Here is a 24,080-nt window from a genome sequence, read left to right as displayed (position 1 = left end):
TTTAACACCCTTTTCACCGTGGTTCTGCTTAACCCCATCTGAAGGGCCAACAGTTTCTGCTTACGTTTGGGATTTCTTTGAATTCGCGCCTTCACAGCTTTTATCACTGCTGGAGTCCTAACAGACCGAGGTCGACCACTTCTTGACCTGTCATCTACACTAGAGTCTTCATTGTATCGTTTGATGGTACGATAAACGAATCTTTTGGTTATATTCAAAATTTTCAGTATGTTAAAAATTTTAATTGGCGCGTAACCGCAACGATGCAACGCAATAACTGCAACACGGTCTTCTTTAAGCGTCCACTCCATATTTAAAAATGAGTAAAATTCTAAAAGTATACATTTTTATTGTCATGAACAGTTCGAAATTTCTAATTCAATAATCTTTTTTGTGGCCAGCATTCTAAAAGAAAAGTTTTGACTGTGTGACAATACTTATGACCTGACTAGTTATATGTATGTTATCGTCTTTATTGTACAAGAGCAATAAATAATGGAGAGCAGTGTCAATATTATTTGGGAATTAAGATGAAGAGTAGAAATATAGGTTTTGTATGGGCTTCAGAATTATAATGTTACAGCGAAGGCACAATATTAAATTTTGTAAAAAAACAGCTGTTTTTCCAAGCAACGGAGAATGCTATCTTATTGTTTATAGTGGGCATAATTTCTTTAAGAGACTTCAGCCCTTGCCTTGGGACTACAAGGCAACGCATTCAGGATACCTTAATTTTGGGTATGTGGAGTGATGATAAAGTGACAATGCTTTCCCCTACAGTGTATGTGTTGTATTGGTTGATAGAATAAGCCAAGAGTTAACCCCCTCCCCCCCCCAATCCCTGATGATGGGTAGTTGATCCCTAACTGTCTCTGATGCGCATTCAGTACCGCTCAACGGGAAACAGCCCATAGAGACTCGACACACTAACTTACATTAGCACTATTTCTTCCACACTTAATGATCATACTAAGTTATTTGATTTTGTTTTTAAGGCTCCAAGCGATCAACCGCCCGAGGCAGGCATAAGCGAGGATGTTATAAGAAGAATGAAGATCGTAGCATCAGCTTGTTTGACTTATTGTCTAAGGCTGCTTACACACGATCACGCTCCATGCTTGCCGAACGATCTCAGGTACGTTCCGATCCACACCTAACTGCATGTGTGTGTGGTATACTTTATAAGTAGTCGTGGCCTAAAGGATAAGACGTCCGGTGTACTTGTATCGAGGGATGCGACTGACAGAGTTCAAATCCTTCGAGCGCGTATCAAATTTTTTCAATGAAATACGCAATTACCTGATGTTCAAGCAATGTAGTAATTAATATCGTGTAATAAAAATTGAACCCGAAAAAGCAATTATTCGCGTATTAAACATGTAAACTACAAACAGTAGTCGCGGGTCGCGATCCGCAAGAGTTATCTTCCTTTTTCGACTGACTCGGTGGTGCAGTGGTCAGCGCGCCTGACTGTTGCACCGAGGGTCGTGGGTTCGATTCCCACATCGGTTAAACATTTGTGTGATGAACAGCTTTATTTACTGTTTGGATGTTTATTATTTATTTAAACGCATGTAATTATGTAACTTGGGGCCGGACGATCGTGCGTGATTTGTTCCTCGTTATTATTATTATTAGTTTGGCTAAGTTCTCTCTCACTCACGTGTTGTCTCGCGTACATTTTACAGATTGAAAGACACGGAGCGCGACATCCTGCAGATACTGGACCAGCCGGATTGTTACTGCACGGTGCTCTACAACGACGAAACTCACACCTTCGAGCAGGTACCGTTTGAAAATTAATAACTATGAACTGAACTGTTGCTCTGTGTTAAAGAGAGCTTTTGGCAAGTGACAGTTTTTTTTTAAGTAGATAACCTACAGCATGAGACACTACGGTTTCAAATAATTGCAGCGTTAAATGTGTTGAAGTGAAAACTTCTTTAGAATCGTTGTGATTTCAAACCGGATGCAACGGAAAAAACGACATATAAGAGACACAAATACAAAAATGTGTAGGATGAAGCCAGCAAAGAATGAGACAGAAATATACATACTATTTAATACAGCGCCATCTGTGAGATTTTTTTAATACTAACGTGTGTATGAAAGCTCTTGTAGTGAATTTTAATTTAGGATTATACGTGAAATTAAAATATCAATTCACAGAGGGCGCTACCTTACAATTATTTACTAATGACAAAATTTTACATATACTTAAGACGTTTAGGATAATTGTATTTTAATTTTGGAAGGTTTCACTTCTACCACGTGTGAATTGCACAAATTTTGTTTTTTTTTAAATACCAAAGGTAATTAATTCAATAGAACAGTCTTAAGAAAGTAATTAAATTATATAGGAGGTCATTTTATTTATATTTTCTAAAAAAGCTATGTGTGTGTGTCGCAAAATTTTAGAAAATTTAAGCAGTTCTCACTTATGGCCAACATTTTGTTACCGGTATATACTTCACATTTAAATAACATGTAGAGTACGTAGCATAGATTACATCGTCAACTAAACATGGTTTAGCCCACTAGAAACCGAGCGAATATCGTACATTCGACTTCCATTCATTTTTAACAATAAAATAGGTGATAACAACGTTGATACGCGTGACGAAGTGCAACCACCGCGACTCCGTGGAGCTGGTGAGCCTCATCGACCGCGAGGGTCGGGCGCTCATCAAGTGCAACTCGTTCCAGGTCTGCGACAAACTCAAAACGGACATCGAGATGTAAGTACTAGCTAATCGTATAACCACATGACGAGTTCATAAAGTCATATTTATTTTAATGCAAGGTCAGCAAAAAAAATACCATAAATTTTATATAAATATAAATATTTGCCAATAATAATAAAGAGTAATATGTGTGTTTCTAAACTATAAAAAATAGCGTACAACCGCATGTATGTACGTACGATCGGGAATTCTGGGCTCCGATCAGAAATCGGAACGGCCGAAAATCGGGTTTAAATATCTATTTTAGACATCCTTAGCAGTCTCGTCCCAAGTTGTCATTTTTTTATTTTTTATTTATTTATTTCGTAAATGTTGCGTTCCTTATAAAAAAAAAATTATTTAGTTTTGTAATACAAAACTATATGAACAAAAAGCGCCACTTTACATACAACTATTAAGTCAGCAGATAGAAGTTAGAGCGCTGTGACGTAGTATTGTGTGACGTCTTAAGTACCAAAACCAGATTTCAGAGTAGTTTCAGAGCTATCAAGGAAACAATTAACAGACTCACAAACTGACAAAATAATGCGTCGTTGTCCTCTGTATAGTTGGGTAGAAATGAGACGCTATAGTGAAACTCATTTTTAAATTTTAAAAAGTTTCATAAAAAGAAACAAACTTTTTTGCTTCAATATAATCTATACTAATATTATAAAGAGGAAAGATTTGTTTGTTTGTTTGTATTGAATAGGCTCCGAAACTACTAAACCGATTTGAAAAATTCTTTCACTGTTTGGAAGCTACACTATTCCCGAATGACAGGCTATATTTGTTATATTTTCAAAAAAATTAGGGATCCTTACTGAAACTCCAATAAAATGTAACCCAATGTAAAAAAAAATTACCTAAAATTCTTTACATCGCGTGCGCTACTTCCCAAGCGAAGCCGGGGCGCGCCGCTAGTTGGATAATAAGCTCACAACTTAGTGGCAGTTGAACCGGATCCCGGATCCCATAGACGTGAAAGCCACTATACACTTTGAAGTCATAAAGTCAAATCTCAATTAAGCTCTCAATCTCAAATAAAGCATTTGAGCTATCTATTACCCCTAGCTCGTTCCTTTTCCTCCCACATTTTTTTGTTATTTGACAATCATCCCCACCACCATATTTAAAAATCTTTTAAGAAGTGCTCATGAGTATTCATGAGTGATAGATTAGTGGTGAGCCTCAAGGTCGGTGGGCGGTTAGGGTAGTGCGCGTGGGTGGTGGGGTGACGTGTGGATGTTGCACTCAGCTGCACGGCGATGTTCGAAAGGTTCACGGCGCGCCAGAGCTCCACGCTGAAGGTGCTGGTCATGCACGCGCACGTCATCGCGCACCAGACCTTCGCCATGAAGCTGCTCACCTGGTCAGTACACAGCACATCACTCTTTATATCTCTAGTTAGTGCACATTGACAAACATCGCCTTTTCGCCTTAAAAGTGTACAATTTCCAAAAATATTCGAAATTGAGTTAATATGCGGTAGTTTTGTAATTTTCGGTAAATTTGCGGTAGGCAGCGGTTTGGCTCTGCCCCTGGCATTGCTGTAGTCCAAGGCGGACGGTAACTACTCACCATCAGGTGGGCCGTATGCTCGTCTGCCTATAAGGGCAATAAAAAAAATGCGTAAACATTTGGTTACGCCAGTATTTTTTTCATAAGTACTGTAAAAAGAGCGTAGTTTCGTTTTAATTTTTTTTCTTTTTTAGTTTACCTTAGTTTTGACTACTATTAACAAAATTAATACATAATTTTATGTTACTTTAAAAGACAGATAATGTAACTGGTAAAAAGTAAAAAAATAATGTTAAAAAGATGATATAAAAATGTTAAAACATGTTAAATCTCTAAAACACTCTCCTGTAAAATTAGTAAATTTTGAGATTATACAATTTTAATGCGAGAAGACGACATATCTGCAGCTTCGAGACAACCCTCGCTTCTCTGGATATAAGTGTGTAGATGAGACCGTAATGCCTATTGTTACCTCGAAGCAATCTTTCATCCAGGATTGAAAGAATGACCACTATTTTATTATAGTTCAGACGTCACTCTCGCGCCTCCAACCTAATGGCGCTGATTATAATGCCTTATTAAAATTATTTTATCGTCTCTTGTTTACCACGACGTATTCATAAGGCTAATGCTTTTTTCCCAGAAAATATTCACTATAAAATAAGTTTTAAAAAAAATTTTACTCATCTCCACAAATACCGCATAGTTCTAATGTCTCCCACTTTTTTACATCACTACATAGTATAAAACAAAGTCGCTTTCTCGGTCCCTATATCTGTCCCTACGTATGCTTAAATCTTTAAAACTACGCATCGGATTTTGATGCAGTTTTTTTAATAGATAGAGAGTGATTGAAGAGGAAGGTTTATATGTATAATAACATCCATTAAATAGTGGAGAAATCAATAATAAATTACAGTTTCCGAAGCGAAGCGAGGACGGGTCGCTAGTCAATAATATAAATTGAAGGTTTCAGAACATGTATTCGTAAAGCTAATGCTGTTTTCCCAGAAACTATTCACTATACAATACGTTTAAAAAAAAAAAACTCAACTCCATAAATACCCCATAGTTCTAATACGTCTCCCACTTTTTTACATCAATAATATAAATTGAAGGCTTCAGAACTTCGTAAGCCAAGAGCAGAGTCTGCGCATGGCCGTGTCCCACGTGGCGCTGGGCGAGGACATGTGGGGCTCGAGCACGGCGGTGGGGGGCGGCGGGGTGGCCGTCGGCGTCATGCAGAACGACTTCCGCATGTGGAAGGCCGCCAGGACCGCCTGGCATCGGCTGCTCATCGCCACCACGCTCATGGACTATTCTACGAAGAGAACCATGGCTATATTATTCACCAAAAATTATGGTCAGTTATTTAAGTAATAATTGGTCCTTCATAAGAATTTACGCCTTAGCTACTATCGCAGGCCACAAAACGCAGTCTATATGCGATGAGTGTTGTGCGCACTTTCAGCTTTTTTTCCCCCCTACCTATGCTGATAGCCTTGAGAGGCTATATCAGCTTCGCCCTGACATGTAGGTGAGCTCAAGGGGCTCTAGCCGGAGTGGTGCTAACACTGATCTTAGCAAGAGCAGTGCTTCGCAGAATCTGCCACCGGATCGGAAACGCGACCCACTGAGAAGATCCGGCGAGAAACTCAGTGGGCTGTGTCTTTGGGTTAAGACTTTGAGCACTGAGCTCCTTTTCTTGCGAAACATTTTCCAGCCAGTCCTGCCGTAGCGAAAGGGTTAAAAAGCTTCAAAACAGCTTTTTTTAATAATTATTTTGTATTTAAACGTAACGCAATATTAAAACATAGTATATAAAACATTATCGCCAATAATAATTCCAGGCTCAATACTGAAGGACTTCATACGAGACGACCACGACCACTCGTTCTCGATATCGTCGCTGTCGGTGCAGCTGTACACGACGCCGACGCTGGCGCACCTGCTCATCGCGAAGCACGACGCGCTCTTCGTCGTGCTCAACACTTTTGTGAGCGAGTGTAACCGACGCTGCAATAATGTGAGCGACACAAGTCATTTCTTAATAAATCTGTTTTTTTTTTTAAATTCGATTTCGGAATATTTAATCTTTATTTAAACCCTTCAATTGCCATTTAGGTCATCGGTGCCCTACGCGGCGCACTGAAATAATTATATCGATTTCTATTACTAAGGCGCCGGAATAGAATCTAGTCCACTTCGATAATAGCGGCACGACACGAGAACCCTCTCATCGTGGCCGCCGGTAACTACATTCCTAAACCTGCGGACATAATGGAAAGCAGTCGACGTCGCCCCAAACACGTCATTTCGGATCCTCCTGATCCACTAGCGGTGCTTTTAGGTACCTCAAGCACCGGTCATCGTTCTCGTCGAACCCGTCGCTTGTGACGAAGGGCTCGACGAGTAAATTAACCCACAGACACAGCCCACTGAGTTTCTCGCCGGATCTTCTCAGTGGGTCGCGTTTCCGATCCGGTGGCAGATTCTGCGAAGCACGGCTCTTGCTAGGGTTCGTGTTAGCAATGTCATCAGGTTTGAGCCCCGTGAGCTCACCTACTAGTTAAGGTTACGCTGATATAGCCTCTCAAGGCTCTCAGCTTAAGTAGGAAAAAAAAATCTAGTAGAATCTAGTAGACTCTGGGAAAGACGGATCCGAAGGTACTGAGAATAAATCTCTTTCTAAGAGATCTGAAAGACTAAAACATACATTAACAAATAAAAGAAGGCGAAGTTAGTCAATCCAGGAGTTTAGTAACAGAAATCAACATACAAAATTGCTTCAATGCGCCATGTAGAGCACCGGTGAACTATGGCAATCAAAGGGTTAATCTTTAATAATTTGAATCTCGTTGAAACGGAAAAGCTACACTACTATATTGATATATACAAATTAATAATAAATAAATAACAGCGAAAAATCACATTCGAACCCAAATTAGCATTTCCTGTACTATGGCAGCAAGATGCTGATACACATATTTAATATGTGCTTTTACATGTAAGTATACGGAAGCAAACATGTTCGTCACAAGACTGTTCGCTTGAATTGGAAATCGGACCCACGACCCTGGACTCAGCAGTCAGAGGCGCTAACTAATATACCACTAAATCATTCAATGTACACATACAAAGGTATATCAACGTATATACGATATTTCGTTGGCATATCTCTAAAAATCGATTGACGCACGACTCTTATCATGCATGAAATTATGATGATGGTATTCTAAGTTTACCCTGAGCTTCACCGTACAAAATATCTTTAATGTACTCACTCTGACTCGCTAACAGCGAACAAATGTCTTGAGAATACGGTCTACAGAAGGAAAAATGTAACTACATATACTAGAGACCTTAGAACTTATATCTCAAGGTGGGTAGCGCATTTATGTCGTAGATTTCTATGGGCTCCAGTAACCACTTAACACCAGGTGGGCTGTGAGCTCGTCCATTCATCTAAGCAATAAAATATATAAATATATTTTGTTAACAGGGTCGTCTAGAGTTCGATCGCAACCACGTGTCGGTGGCGTACAAGCGCGCCCAGTTCGTGCTGTTCGACGTGAAGTACCTGCTGGGCTCCGTGCCGGCGAGCTTCGACGACGACCTGCGGAAGGGTTTCCTGCACGGGCTCTCGTTGCTGCTCAACCTGTTCGTCATGATGCAAGGGATGGACTCGGTTGTTAGACAGGTGGGCGGAACCTAAAATCCTTGGGCCCGCGATCTGCTCTCAACACCTGCAGATCGTTGAGTCTCACATAGGTCGAGGTCCCCGCGCGCCCCTTTTGCGCGGGGACCTCGTAGGAGGTTCGGCCCTCTACCCGAAAGGTGGGCGGAACCACATATGTATCACTTTTAGGCCTGTGATTGTCAAAGTATAATTTATACTTATCTATCTATCTATCTTCTATATATATAAAAAATGAATTGCTGTTCGTTAGTCTCGCTAAAACTCAAGAACGGCTGGACCGATTTGGCTAATTTTCATATGTCATATGTTTAGATTTTTTTTTACAGTTTTTATGATAACCGACTTTATTATCAAAAGTTTTAAGTGGATCGAAGTTAATCGAGATTAAAGAACTAGAAATTCTGGAAATTACAAAAATATTACATTTCCAACATTCAATAAACTCATTGTAAGTAGGAAACGATCGAATTGTATTATATGTCATTAATAAAACAAAGAAATTTCACAGTAACTGTATGTTCCGAAAATGAAAAGAAAATAATAAAAGCGTGTATGTGTTCTCAGGTGGGTCAGCACATGGAATACGAGCCGGAGTGGGAGTCCGCGTTCAACTTGCACGTGAAGCTGGCGCAGTCCATCACCATGTCGCTGGAGTGGTGCGCGGCCGAGCGGCCCCTCACCGCCTCCGCCTACCGCATGGCGCTGCGCCGCCACGCCGCCGCCACCGCGCCCGCGCCGCGACAGCTCAAAGGTACACTAGCGTCATCTGCACACAATGTAATGTATTTATTATATACGCTTTATTAGATTAATATATATACATATATACGGAAGAAAAATATTGGAATTGGCAGTATTTAAATGAAACTCTAATCAGATTTCTTATAAAGGACACAATGAAATTATATTTGCTCTCAAGTCACATCAGAGTACATTAGCACAGTTGCACAGACAACACACATCAATTTGAATAATCTGTACCAAAACGTTTACAAATACTTTTATGATCTACTATATAAATTTATTTATAATAACAAAAAACCTCTGTACAAAGGCGAGTTAAATTCAGGTTTAATTTTTAAGAAAACTGTACAAAATAACAGAAGATAATGAAATGAGAAAAGCTAACAAATCCATGTACATATATCAAATGTGAAATCAAAAGATGTACGAGATGTCTTATTTTAATGCGGGAACGGTTTGCCGGCTGACATCGTTGTACATTACAGTTTTTTTGTTGCTTAAATGGTTGGACGAGCTCAAGTGGTTACTGGAGCCCATAGACATCTACAACGTAAATGCGCCACCCACCTTGAGATATAAGTTCTAGATCCCAGTATAGTTATCCCAATATAATATATAATATGAACTTATTATATGGATAAAAACAATTATAATTTACGTAATTACTGGTGTTAGGAAGTCTTGTGAGTCCGCGCGGGTAGGTACCACCGCCCTGCCTATTTCTACCGTGAAACAGTAATGCGTTTCGGTTTGAAAGGTGGGGCGGCCGTTGTAACTATTACTTGAAACCTTAGAACTTATATTTCAAGGTGGGTGGCGCATTTACGTTGTAGTTGTCTATGGGCTCCATTAACTACTTAACACCAGGTGGGCTGTGAGCTCGTCCAAACATCAAAGCATTAAAAAAAACGTATAAATAGAGCTATTTGGTTTGTTCAGAGCTGGGTAACCAGAGCGCGTCCGTGATCCCGTACGACGTCTCCGTGGACCCGGTGTCGATCCATCGTCCCCTGTCGCGGTACATTGCGGGCCTGCACCTGCTGCTGCACCGCCACGGCCTGTCCTACCACAGCCCGGAGTTCGATCGACAGGACAAACAAAAATCGTCGCCGGAGGAACTCATCGGTCAGTGACTTTATATATATACCAGTATTTTCCAAAGTGGGCGATAACGCCCCCTTGTGGGCGCTGCAGGCCTAAAGGGGGGCGGTAAGAGACCCGGAAAAAAATGGGGGCGTTGTTTAGAGGCTTGGGAGGTGATTTGTAATTTCATCTTGAAAGACTCTTAGACACGAGCTCTCGCTATAGTGGTTTTTAAGTAGGTGAAAAAATGGGGGCGTTAAAAAATAATTTATTCTCAAAGTGGGCAGTAGACAAAATAAGTTTGAGAACCCCTGATCTATACTAATATATAAATCTACAGTGGTTTTTACAGATGTTCCGTTATAACTACTTAACCACGTATCCGATTGACTTGAAACTTGGTATCCATGTACAAAATACATGTACTTAATGAATAGGCTAATATTTATATGAGTGTTGGATTCCCTACGCCAGTTGTGGGGGCGTTAATGATGAGAATCTTTGTGGGAGTGAGAAATAATAATGTTAATTTTAAATGCCCAACGAAGCGGACGGGTACAGCTAGTAATATATATAAATCTACAGTGGTTTTTACGGATGTTCCGTTATAACTACTGAATCGTGCATCCGATTGACTTGAAACTTGATATCCATGTAGAAAATACATGTACTTAATGGATATGCTAATATTTATATGAATGTTGGACTCCCTAATAATAATTACAATAAATAATAATGTTAATTTTAAATGCGCAGCGAAGCGGGCGAGTACGGCTAGTGTCATTATAAATTCAAACCGACCCCCAAAAAATATATCGTAAAACCAATACACTACATGCCATGGTTCTCGTGCCATGGATTGTTTTGTTATCTTTTCAAAATACTGTATCTGTGATAAAAAATACTTATTTATTATCACAAAAAAAAGCACAGACATGAGTGATGAGTCAATTTGCGGACCGAACTATTCCTTGGGCTGTCTCATATTCACATCGCACGATCCCAAATGCTTCTTCTAATTTATGAATGATTTGTTCGCAGAGCCAGTGCTGCAGACAATGGCGATGATAGCCCAAGTTCACGCCGGCATGTGGCGGAGGAACGGCTTCGCCTTACTCAATCAGCTGTATTTCTACCACAACGTGAAGTGTCGGACCGAGATGTTAGATCGGGACGTCGTCATGCTGCAAGTACGTATTGTATACATCATCTAGATATTACCTATTCATAAAATTCAGTGATACATAAAAAAATAACGTGTAAGCAAACAAGCAAATGGTTTATCGAATCGGTCGCTATTCACCATTAACATTAGCAATACCACGATATAATAACAAGCATTAATGCGTTTCGGTTCGAAGGGTGGAGCGACTGTTGTAACTATACTGAGATATTTTTTTTACTTTGGGGAATCCATTTACGGATACCGGTCGAGGGGGGTAACGGACCGGGTTATGTCGGACTCCGGCGCCTCCTGAGAGGAAGAAGGGGAGAAGAGAAGGGCCGAGGTCCTTCACCTCCCCCAATTTCTCAAAGGAGACTACGCCTTGGAAAAGGTTCGCGAAGCACTTGCCCCCCAGAACGAATACCGACTAAACCCCATCGAGCTCCACCACACCGACTACACGAAACTTACGGTACCGCGGTGCTCGCTGAAAAACTATACTGAGACCTTAGAACTTATATCTCAAGGTGGGTGGCGCATTTATATTGTAGATGTCTATGGGCTCCAGTAACCACTTAATAACACCAGGTGAGATGTGAGCTCGTCCACACATCTAAGCAATAAAAAAAACCTGCTCTATTGCTTAAACTTAAACAAATTTGTAAGGAATTATTACTTGTCAGAGCGATCGCACTGTTAAGACCATCGTCTGACATCATAGGGGCGAATAGCTAGGGTGATCGAGTTAAGAGAAATAGTGAGTGCACAAAACGCGTTTGCTGTCTTAGAACAATTTAGCAATCTTCTTTTGACGTTAGCTAATGAAAACGAATGACAGTTCTTGGGACGGAGGCACTGCTCTTCAAGAAGGCTGGTTGGTATCACATCACGATCGTGTTGTCATCTCTCGGAATTAGTGCTACGCTTCGTTTTGCTACCAAACGAATGACCGTCTCCGACATACATATCACTCTAAAATATCGACACTTGTTTCTAGATTGGCGCATCTCTAATCGAAAGCAACGAATTCATGATACACGTACTGAACAAGTACAACCTACTGGACTGGGCGTCACCTGAATTCGAGAAGCAAAGCATCGAGGACGACACACTGAGACACACAATTAGCATGGTGGAAGAGTTCCTGGGGCTACTAATTACTAGTTAGTATAATTTCGTACAATAAACTAGTCGTAGCTTTGATAGTACTGTCCAGAAATTAGATTGGTTGTAGGATCCAACTTGAATGATGTGATCGCTCAACCTCATAACTGAGAATCCAACCTTAAATTTAATAGACTGACAACATTCAAGGTTGTGTTGACAACAATCTTTATAGAGCATAGGGTTGTGTGTGGTTTGTAGTAGAAAACAACAAAGGACAATGCCCAAATGTGGGCCAACTTTATGTCTAAACTATTTGTACTTGAAAAACTATGCCTTATTTTTTCACGTTGTTTTGTTTATGTATCAACATTTCTTTCACCCTGGCATTGTTTTACAAAAAAATAAATTACTTATTTGATAACATCCCAAAACTGAGTGTCATAGTTTTTAAATTCGCCAATAGGCAAAGGGCTTAGCCCATAAAGCCTTATAGTAAATCTTTAAGCTGCCAAACGAAAGAGTTGCTTGTGACTTGAACAACAAATTAAAAAAATAGCTAATGGTTATAATTCACAGACTTTTTAGTTTATTTTTGTTCAATTCAATATTTATATATTGTAATAATAATTATTACTAAAACCATGAATTATTTGATATTTTTAGAGATTAATGATTCCATTAGTAAAAATCTCAATGGCCTACCATTACTCTATTCTTATTATATATGATCAGAGAGTTTTGGCAGCAACCCGAGTGAAACGTCACTTGAAGTTTTATTTTAATGTTTTTTTAATAGTTTATTGTGATATATATAACATTATATAAACTGGGTGTTGTTTTGTGTATTAAACGTCAATAATCGCTGTTCACGATTATTGAGGAATTGGAATAAAACTGTGGCTAACATAGCGGTGACTGTTTTTTTTTTTCAAGATATAAGGTCTGCGGAAATTCACGCTCACTCAATGTGCTATTCATAGAGTTGACGTCAAAACTCCCAAAAAGCAATAATAAGAGATACACCGGCTTTTTATTGACATTAAAAAAATATAACTACGACAGACTAGGCTGTATAGGCTACGGTCTTTGCCTAATTATTGGCGAATTTAAAAACAACAACAACAATATCGTTGCCGGCTTCCGGATTTTCATATCATTTTATTATTATTATGAGGATATAATAATAATAAAATGTAATTATGAGGATATAATAATAATAAAATGTACGTAAGGGCTTATTACTAGCAACATTAACCACAATTAAATTATTTATTACTATAAATAATGATGAGAGCGATTATTGATTTCGAAGAAAGCAATTAACAACTTAATTTTAGCTGCAGAAAAAAACAGATTCCTCTTAAACCTGGGTGAGAATATAAAAATCGTTTCCTTTACTGGTGGTAGGACCTGTTGTGAGTCCGCGCGGGTAGGTACCACCGCCCTGCCTATTTCTGCCGTGAAGCAGTAATGCGTTTCGGTTTGAAGGGTGGGGCAGCCGTTGTAACTATACTGAGACCTTAGAACTTATATCTCAAGGTGGGTGGCGCATTTACGTTGTAGATGTCTATGGGCTCCAGTAACCACTTAACACCAGGTGGGTTGTGAGCTCGTCCACCCATCTAAGCAATAAAAAAAAAAAAAAAAATATGAAACGATATTTCTTTGTCTATCAAATTAAGTTAAAACCATCATGACACGACAACTTTTTTTAGGGGCCCAAACGCCCATAGAAAATGGGCATTGTCCTTTGTAGTGATGACTCTGAACTCTATCTTAGACTTACTTCAATAAATTAAATTTAAAAATAACTAAAGAATATTATTACTAGTATTACTTATATGTATTTATTTTATGTATTTCATTATATATGTACGTGTATGTATATGTTTACGGTATTTATGTGTGTATATATATATATATATATATATATATATATATATATATATATATATATAGTCTGATATTTATGTATTAGTGTTTTTATTTTTATTATTGTTATTGTTTAGATTGTAAATTGATTAGATTGTATTCTTCTACCCACTCTCTTGAAGCTTTCCTTCGTTAAGAACGGTTAGCTGGTAGAAAACTCAATTGTTGAGTTAAGCTCGCCTTTTTTATATCTTATCGCAATTACTGTAATATTAACTGTGTGTACAATAAAGAATAAAGAAGAATAAACAGTTCTTAGGGTAAAGTTTCAGTTATATATTTCACGATTACCATCGTGAGGATTTTTTTATTGCATTGGTTAACTGAGATAACGGCATATCTATTGTTAAGTGATTATAGGGACCCTGAATAACCAGGTAATCATGAGCTCGGCCACTCATCGACAATTTAATCACATGATAAATGCTGATGAAATGCAGAGCTGCAATGTGAAAAATATTGACATTATATTATATTGTTTTAGTTGTCGGTTCTCGCCACGTGCCCGGCGTCGGGGAAGTGACCAACGAAGACAGAACAAAAAAAGAGATTATACAAATGCTCTGTGTTAAACCGATGCCACACTCGGAACTCAACAGGTAATGCGCGGATTTTAAATAAAAATAAATAGTGAATCAGAATCAGTAGAAAACAACTGCAAATGTAAATTTATTGTCTCATTATTATTGCTCTGTTGCTTTACAAATGTCTAATTGCTTAGTGTATCGATCATCTTTAAAATATACGGCCATGAAGTGTACATGAAATGAATAGAAGCGACTGATCTGTTTGCTGAATCATATAATATAGAGACGCTCTTGCATTCGGCCGATAAACCGTCTCACTCGCACACTCACGAGCCACAGACTAAATCTTTTTTTTAAGGTATTTTATGACCTGGTAACTAAGACCTTTAGGTTATGTCTTATTTTAATTTATATTCTTATTTTTATGAAAAATAATAATATGGATTGAAACGAAATGAAATGAAGATGATTAATTTGAGACATTAATCGACTGGGATGAAACTAAATTAAATGAGATGAGATGATATGGGATGAAATATAATCTCAGTTAAATGGTGGTCATTTACTGAGATTTTTTCAATGGACTTTTTCCGCCGTGAAGCAGTAATGCGTTTCGGTGCGAAGGGTGGGGTAGCCGTTGTAACTGTACTGAGACCTTAGAACTTATATCTCAAGGTGGGTGGCGCATTTACGTTGTAGATGTCTATGGGCTCCAGTAACCACTTAACACCAGGTGGGCTGTGAGCTCGTCCACCCATCTAAGCAATAAAATAAAATAAAAAAAAACTTTGGGAGGATCCCGAGAAGTTACGTCCAGCGGATTTGTATTATTTTCCCACATTTGTGCACTGTCACAGATATTAAATAGTTAATAAACTACCGTTATTACACATTTAAACCTGAAGAAACACTAAATAGACAAAATAAAACAAACCACACAACTTCACTCCTCGCGTTCTCGCCAAAAAGTCCACAGACTAAATGAATTTCCAAACAACCACAGCATGCTTAAAATAATTCTTAAATAAAAATGTTTAATTATTAAAAAAAAAATTGTTATTGACCACTCAAAGTAATTAAGACCTATTATGGCTACTGGTAAAGCTTAGGTTAACGTAAGGTTTTTGGATTTGGCTTTTTTTGTAATAAATATCATGCTAGTGGACGGTCCCGTGCGAGAGTATTAACTGTGTTTCGTAGGTTTTTACCTTCATGGCTTTTGCATTTAAACTTTAATGAAAGCGAATCCTAAGATGGATATTATTACTCAACAGGTGTCTACCAGAGGATCAACTGCACGAAACTGGTCTCGAATCTGTCATCAACGAGGTGGCGGACTTCGTGAAGCCAACGAGCGGCACGAACCGCGGTCTCTACAAACTCAAATCGCACTTGTACGATGAATACGACACTTTCTTCTATCATTACACAAGAGAAGAACTGTCCAGGAGCGAAGAGGAACAAAGGAACAGAAGGAAGGCTGCCGGTCAGTTCTATATGTTGTTTGTTCTGTACACGTGCACTGGGGCTGTCACTATAGTTTGGCAAATGTGGTTTGCGCGAGACAGTTGGCATGTTATATTTTTATGTTTACTTCTGTTCGAAAATAGCAATTATCAAACGATTTTGTACTTAAAAAAACAACAATATAAATGGAAGATTGTTTCCCTTTAAAGCTAAGGTCGGATGTTCATAAATTACGTGTTTCAGTACCAAATAAATAAAATGATTAAAAAATTATAGTCTAGAGACTTATGAATTACTATAAAAGTGTTTTTTTTTTAATACGCTTTTATCAGCCTCAGACATATGTATGTTAGTATGTAACAGAATCTTTGAACATGATTTTGACCCCCTTCAAAACGTCGGATTTACTCGAAATTTGGTATACTTATTAAGGACCGATGACAATTCAATATTTAAAAAAAAGGAAAAAAAATAATTGAAAAAATTGTAATTCAACTAAAAAATGAAAAATGAATAATAGTGTAAAAAAACTAACAAAATACGGCTTTATAGAAAATTCAACTAAAAAATAGATTTTTTTTTATTAAAATTTAATTAAAAATAGTGTAAGAAAAAATGATTTTATTGTAAAAAAAGCGTGGGGTGCTTTAAATCAATAGTTATAAATATTTTATGAACAGATATGAGTAGAAGGGTTAAAAAGCACCCCACGCTTTTTTTTTACAATAAAATAATTTTTCGTACACAATTTTTTTAATTCAAATTTATTAAAATTTATTTTCTATTTTTTAGTTGGATTTTCTATAAAAGCTTATTTTATTAATTTTTTTAAACTATTATTTATTTGGAAGATTTCTATAAGACTAATTCTGATTTCAGAGTTATTAGATCATGTTTGAATTGTGGACAAAAATAATAAATGATAGTACTGCACTGCTTCAGGCCTGTCGGAGTGCTGCCCGCCGCCGGTGCTGCCGAAGCTGTCGCCGCCGTTCTCGATGCTGGCGCACCTGCTGCAGAGCGACGCGGCGCTGCTCGTGCTGCGGACCGTGCTGCTGCGGGCCCTCGACCTGCGGGCGCGCGCCTTCTCCGAGACGCAAGTGCACAAGGTGCGAGTCACAACCCTCGCTCAGCCATTGGAACGGAAGGATAATTCGACGCTTGAAAGGCAAACGTGACTAAGCGACAATGCGTGAACTTTACAGTAGACTAATTTAAAGTTAAAATCTCTATATATAAAAATGAAATGCTGTTCGTTAGTCTCGCTAAAACTCGAAAACGACTGGACCGATTTGGCTAATTTTGGTCTTGAATTATTTGTGGAAGTCCAGAGAAGGCTTAAAAGGTAGATAAATATGAAAATGCTCGGAATTAAATAAAAATAACAATTTTCCGGACGGATTCGTTTTGTTTGTTTTAAGTTTATTTTACACAAAAGCTTAGGTCTTTTATTTATCCATTGAGGCACTACGAAGTCTGCCGGGTCAACTAGTACCTGATAAAAATTCTATTTTAACGAATTTAGCTGTAGGATTGAAATGATTTTAATAGACCTAGAAATATTTTTTTTTGCGCATCGAATATGGTTATTGGCTATCATTTGTGTACATAGCAGTTATTGTCGCTTAGTCACGTTTGCCTTTCAAGCGTCGATGTTTTAACGGCCGTCTGGTGTAGTGGTAAGTGACATGGTCACTACATAAGGGAGTCGCGGGCTCGAATCCCGCCAAGGGAGGATATTTGTGTGATAAATATTAAAGGTATTTTCCAGGATTATGGATTAAATTTAAGTACGTTTATAATAAAAATCTGACATTTATTTCCGTTATCTGGTACCTGTAACACGAGTTCTTTACGAACTTAGCACGGTACCAGTTAACGTGGCGTGATTGTTTGTAAATATTTATTATATTTATTTATTTATATTTATATTATATTAAGAGTATTCCACTATACCAATAATTGAGGCCGTCAGCGTAATGGTGGCCTAACCCAATTTTTCATAATCACGCTTATTTAAAATATAATTAATTTCGATGCAAAACCGGCCTCCGGCCTTTGATGCACATCCATAGTTTCACCCATAGATAACAGATGGCTTTGTAAACATTATATTTTTGCGCGTATTGTTTATTTGCCTGCTCAAATTCAAATTCATGAAAACTTAAACCTCATTGGTCCATAATAACTATGGTAAGCTTAGGCCACTTTTGCGCTGATGGCCTGAATTATGAATCCACAAATGATTTTAACAATTTGAAATCATTCATCTACACTTAGATCTTAACACATATTTTGTTAGTCACTAAAATATACATCTTAATTTAAATTCTGGTTCAAAATTTAGCTTCTAAAAAGACCCAATATCCTTTTGTTCTTTTTCAGCAGTAAACACGACCTTTTCCATAGACTCAGAAGTTTTAGACCATAATTAATTAAGTAGTTCCTGGTTTTCGCGAATCGTATATATAATTTAAAAGATTTGTACGTTCTTATTTTCTCGCGTTTTTTTTTTGTTTTCAGTTTATTATTTGCGTAAGATTTTTTTGTACTTTAAACCAATATACTGCTTCCCACAGGCGCTCCACTTAATGGGCTACGCAATTCGAGACGAAGAGAGCGGCCACTACGAATTCTTAGCGTTCGCCGAAAGTGCGAATCGTTGCGGCCTGGTGGCGCTGCTACAGAAGCTGGTGGCCAGTCCCAGAGTGGACGCGCACAGACATCTCGCCAAATGGGTGCTCACTAGGATAAAGTACGTGCTTGTATCAGATTTCTTCTTCGAGACTCGTGGCCCAAAGGATAAGACTATTGCCTTGTTTAAAGTATCCCATTTTTTTAATAAATGTTACCCTGTATGTGAACACGTGTGCGCGATAAAGGAGTGTGGATTGTGTGGAAAATACGCACTTATGGAGCATCGGTAATATCCACACCACTATGTGCTATCGTCTTCCTGCGTTTTCTGACCTCGCTTCAGTTGCATTTAATGTGAATGAGTATTCGATCTCCCAGTGGGATGGAAGCGTTCTTGTCGTGATGACGATACATAATATCTAATGTGAAAATTACCACAGACGAAATTAAATGTGAGGGTTGCCGTGTACTGTGATTTGCAATAATAACAAATATTTGAGTCGTCTATTATCAAAGGTGGCAATCTGTACATTTGGACAAACATTTTTTAATGATATGTCAATACAGATTAATTTGAATATAATCGTCTCCTTCAAAGAATACGGTTCAAAACCTGCATTAAATAAAGGTTAATAGTTAACCTGTTATTTATCTAAGATGTCGTTCCGAAGAGTTTTGTGACTGCCAATGGAATACAAAGTCAATAATTCGTTTTTCTGATTTACCAATCATTGTCCAAAAGTCAGATTGCCGGCTTTGATAATAGTCGACTCATTTAACACTAATCGTACCAACACTTACTGGTACCAGTTTCTCTCATAGCGGGTAGATAACGGGTATACGACAAGTATTACTACAAATAAACAAATAAAAAAAAAAAAGTATAATAACTGTAGATTAATTGGTAAGAAAAAGTCATGAAGTCAAATGTGCAAAAGCAATAAAATGATACGTGCTATTTCAATGCAAGTTCAAAATGGGTGGTTTGACCCGTTATGGTATGTTTAGTGTTAACCTAATTAATTAATAATTTAGCATCCAACAAACATAAAGACGTCTATTACATTTTTTGTTGTTTCGTACGTTGAAACAAACTTCACGAATTTAGTCATACTAGTGGTCCTGCAGTAGTCGAAATTCGACTATATTTCTTTATTATAATTTAATCTATTCTCAATTTGACCACAGACGTCAAGAACAAAAGTTTGACAATAAATAAATAGTATGCATGCGTGTGTGTGTCAAATACATGTAGTGTGTGTAATATTTTCTTTATTGATTTAATGTATCTTTTATGCATTATTTTAAAAAAATATTAGCATTGTGCACTTCTTCTCTATATTCTCTATAAGTGTGGAAAATTTCATACTCCTCCGTCCACGCAATTTTCGTAAAAAGGGATACAAAGTTTTTGCTTCACGTATTAATATATAGATTGTTGTTGGGATATACTGAAATTTTATTATATTTGACTTACAGAGCTCTGTTAGGAGAAACGGACGACCAAGACGAACAGAAAATGGAAACTGATCAAGAAGAGAAACCGAACGCAGCCGAAGCAGGTATCTTGGAAACTATACGTCGCATCACTGGCGTCAGTCATGTCTTCAGCCGTCGGATGGGTACCACTGTCCTGCCTATTTCTGCCGCAAACCAGTTGCATCCTCCTGTAGGATAGGCCTATTACAATACTATCAAGATTTCCAACTGGTGTCGTAAGATAGACGATAACATTTATATTGCGATGTCTATTAGCTTCTGTAACCAGTTAACACCCGGCACTGCCCAGAGATTGTTTGCCAATTTAATATAGTAAAAATATATTTGGTATGTGTTTGCTTGATTTCGTATCACATATTTGAAAAATTGTCTCAATAGGCTCAAACGAAAAATAAAGCAATTTGAACTCGGTATATTTTGTTCTGCCGGTTCCTCTGAGGTCCGTGGCTTTTACTTATGAAATGTCCATATTTTTCTCTATTAACTTGAAAAATAAAAATACTTAAATGGAAAACTTTTAGATAATTGAAATATCCTTAGTATTATTATTATTATTATCATTATTATCAATTCATAATTATACGAAAAACAGAAGCGGAAAAGGAACGTCGCGCGAAGTTAGCGGCGGAACGTAGAGCTAAGGTGATGGCGCAGATGAAAACTCAAATGAAAAATTTCATATCCAACAACGCTACATTGTTCGAGGAAACCAACACCGAGGTATGTACTTACTAAACATTCGATCGTTATTTGCGAAGGCTCAGCGAGGATTCTAATTGTTTCACTGCTTTTTTGTTTTACATAAAATATTGGTGTTACATTATAAAAGCGCGAGTCATCTTTTATCAAATAATCCGGTCACTGTCCTCGCCGAACCCGTCGCTGGCGACGAAGGGCTCGGTGAGTAAATTAACCCACAGACACAGCCCACTGAGTTTCTCGCTGGATCTTCTCAGTGGGTCACGTTTCCGATCCGGTGCTAGATTCTGCGAAGCACTGCTCTTGCTAGGGTTCGTGTTAGCAACCTCGTCAGGTTTGAGCCTCGTGAGCTCACCTACACGTGAAGCAGAAGCTGAAATAGTCTCTCAAGGCTATCAGCATAGGTAGAAAAAAATCGATGAATGATAATAAATAGTAGGTATTAATAAATAATACCTACTATTATAATAAATTTGGTAAGCAGCGGCTTGGCTTTGCCCCTGGCATTGCTGACGTCCATGAGCGACGGTGACCACTTACCATCAGGTGGGTCGTATGCTCATTTGCCTACAAAGCTACAAAGGCAATAAAAAAAAATAGTAACGGCATCTAGGAGCAGACGAACGAAATAGAATGACCGAGACCTTGACAATTGTAACAGGTTCATGGTAAGTGCCGAGGCCTGCGCCCGCAACAACGGTAAATCCGCCTCTGGCTGGTATCAACGCGCCAATATCAAACGGAAACTAAAGAGTATACCAACTAAAAAGTGACCCAACGTGAAGATTCAAGTGCACCAAGCGAGAGTTAAAATATACCCACTAGTATTAACGGATAATTTCAAAATCCGTACTAATTAAACAACTTTTTAGGTAACAGCTGAAGAACAGGACCTTCGGCCTTTGTACTGCGGAGCTGCTCTCGGAGTGTGGGGGGGCGGAGTCCCGGAACCTCCGCGGGTCTGCATCATGTGCCAAGAAGAGGTACGTATTAGATTAATGACATATAACTAAATATAAATAAGCAAAGACAACAGTTAAACACCAATTGCTTCTATGTTTGGCAACCGATTTCTTTTTGATTGACGACGTTTAGTGTTGTCCGGAAAATATTGCTTTTGATCGTTTTTTTTTCAATATGTCAAGTACAAAAATGGAAAATAAACACAAAATAAATCTTAAATATTTAGGTGTTACTGTTTGTGGTAAAATCACGCTTTTCCCTAAATGGTAATATTGTAATTGACGAATTTCGTGTTAATGAGACGTATTGAGTGAACGGTAAGAAGAAGTATTCGTATCGAGTGATGTGACTTTGTCTGTGTTCAAGTTCATGTACTTAATATGTGAGACTTTTTGGCGGGAACCCGAGGAGTGAAGTTGTGTGATTTGTTTAGTGTTTCTTTAGGTTTAAATGTGTAATAACGCTATTTAGTATCCGTGAAAGTACACAAATGTGTGAAAATGAAACAAAGCCGCTGGACGTAACTTCTCGGGATCCTACAAAAAGTCCACTGAAAAAGTCTTAGTAAATGACCACCATTTTACTGAGATTATATTTCATCCCATGTCATCTAATCTCATTTCATTTTAATTTCACTTCATAATATCATTTTTCATAAAAATAAGAATATAAATTAAAATAAGACTTGACCTAAAGGACTTAGTTACCAGGTTATAAAATCCTTCAAAAAATAAAACTTAAATTGCGATGGGCAGCTGCTCCGGTGTGCCCCTGGCATTACTGATGTCCACGAGCGACACTGACGTTAACTAAATATGACGTGGGACAGGACATATGCTTATGAATCTTTGACTGTTAAAAATACCTACTGGATCGGTCACTAGGAATAAGTGAGAAGGTGAAATAAGAAAATTATTGCTATGCCGCGATTGCAACCTTGCACTGATTTTAAATGAGACTAATTAATTATTCGTATAATGTAAGATTTACCAACCCTATAACAGGGAAGAGTAATTGACAATTATATTTAAGGCACGCGTCGACGGAACGGGAGAACCGCTAGTATTAGTGGCCTTCGTACAACAATCTGGTGTGCTGAGCCGGATCAGAGATGCTGGAGACAACGAGAGGAGTCGGGACGCCTGGCTGCCTGCTGGCATCAGGCCCCAGCCTCACGTCTCGAGCTGTGGTCATGCGCTCCACGCTCGCTGCTGTAGGAATTATGTTGATGCTGTACTTGAAAAGGAGAATCGCAGGTACAGCAAATATTTAATAATATATTTCTCCAAATGTAAATAGGTCTTAGTTTTGGTTTGCGTAAGATAAAACCAATTAATGTAGTGTGTCATGATATAATCACCAACAATATCGCTAAGCTAACTTGTATGATGCTTGAAGGAATGATTTTTTAAAAGTTATTATTCAGTTAATGTTTCATGTTGCAAAACCTAAAATCTATTAACTATAATAATGAACTTTAATAATATATAAACTACTACTACTATAAACTATAATATATAATTTAACTAAGAAATTATTTATTTGCAGACCGTATCGCGGCCGCCAGCCTGCTGCCTTCGACGTGGAAAAGAAAGAATATCTGTGTCCGCTGTGCGAGAGGCTCTGTAACACCGCCCTCCCGCTACTGCCCAGTCCCGCCCTCCCCGGAGGCACCCCGCCCCCTCTCACCGAGGAAATGTACAACGACGCCGTCAACCTCATCCTGAAACTAAAACACCAAGTGTGCTCCGAGTCGGTCCACGTGTGCACCGAGTTCTGCGAGGAGATGCACTGCCAGGCGCGGGCCAGGAGCGTGGGCGCCATGTCCTCCGACATGGAGGAGGAGTCCGCTGACGAAGCCGAGGTCTACGTCTCGACTCACTCGGAGAACTTGCTGTCGCCTGAATTCCTGGTGCACTTTGAGGGCGAGGTGCCGCAGTACAATGAGCTTACGAAGACGTTAATCGAAGAATTTGCTAGTGTAAGTTTCTTTTTAAAATTAAGTAGTTTGAAATAACTTAAGTGTGGACTCGTTAGTATAATGTAATACTAAATTAAACAGTTTCGCTTTCATTATTTAATATGGTAATAATAATTAGATTCAAATTTCAAACAACCATCGGTCATCGTTCTCGTCGAACCCGTCGCTTGCGACGAAGGGCTCGACGAGTAAATTAACACACAGACACAGCCCACTGAGTTTCTCGCCGGATCTTCTCAGTGGGTTGGGTTTCCGATCCGGTGGTAGATTCTGCGAAGCACGGCTCTTGCTAGAGTTCGTATTAGCAACCTCGTCAGGTTTGAGCCCTGTG

The 24,080-nt window shown here is 38.4% G+C and overlaps 1 protein-coding gene across 4 annotated transcripts in view; it reads left to right on the top strand.

Annotated features, from left to right (window-relative positions):
- Positions 1–24,080, top strand: part of LOC101735857 (E3 ubiquitin-protein ligase UBR1) — a 44,468-nt gene that overhangs the window by 14,703 nt on the left and 5,685 nt on the right. For 2 of the 4 annotated variants that reach the window (XM_038015233.2, XM_062672078.1), the window contains exons 6-25: positions 996–1,135; positions 1,689–1,785; positions 2,596–2,738; positions 4,003–4,095; positions 5,363–5,607; positions 6,095–6,270; positions 7,747–7,944; positions 8,509–8,695; positions 9,628–9,813; positions 10,813–10,961; positions 11,934–12,099; positions 14,460–14,574; positions 15,777–15,988; positions 16,912–17,078; positions 18,549–18,724; positions 20,086–20,168; positions 20,699–20,826; positions 21,678–21,788; positions 22,801–23,024; positions 23,317–23,749. In XM_038015233.2, the coding sequence (XP_037871161.1) occupies positions 996–1,135; positions 1,689–1,785; positions 2,596–2,738; positions 4,003–4,095; positions 5,363–5,607; positions 6,095–6,270; positions 7,747–7,944; positions 8,509–8,695; positions 9,628–9,813; positions 10,813–10,961; positions 11,934–12,099; positions 14,460–14,574; positions 15,777–15,988; positions 16,912–17,078; positions 18,549–18,724; positions 20,086–20,168; positions 20,699–20,826; positions 21,678–21,788; positions 22,801–23,024; positions 23,317–23,749 (3,429 nt within the window). Of the gene's footprint in view, positions 1–995; positions 1,136–1,688; positions 1,786–2,595; positions 2,739–3,981; positions 4,096–5,362; positions 5,608–6,094; positions 6,271–7,746; positions 7,945–8,508; positions 8,696–9,627; positions 9,814–10,812; positions 10,962–11,933; positions 12,100–14,459; positions 14,575–15,776; positions 15,989–16,911; positions 17,079–18,548; positions 18,725–20,085; positions 20,169–20,698; positions 20,827–21,677; positions 21,789–22,800; positions 23,025–23,316; positions 23,750–24,080 lie in introns of all 4 variants that reach the window. The other 2 variants (XM_038015230.2, XM_062672077.1) reach the window with 1 other exon arrangement.

The sequence above is a fragment of the Bombyx mori genome, chromosome 14, assembly GCF_030269925.1.
Source record: "Bombyx mori chromosome 14, ASM3026992v2".
Classification (NCBI taxonomy): Eukaryota; Metazoa; Arthropoda; class Insecta; order Lepidoptera; family Bombycidae; genus Bombyx; species Bombyx mori.
This window is presented reverse-complemented; position numbering and strand designations above follow the sequence as displayed.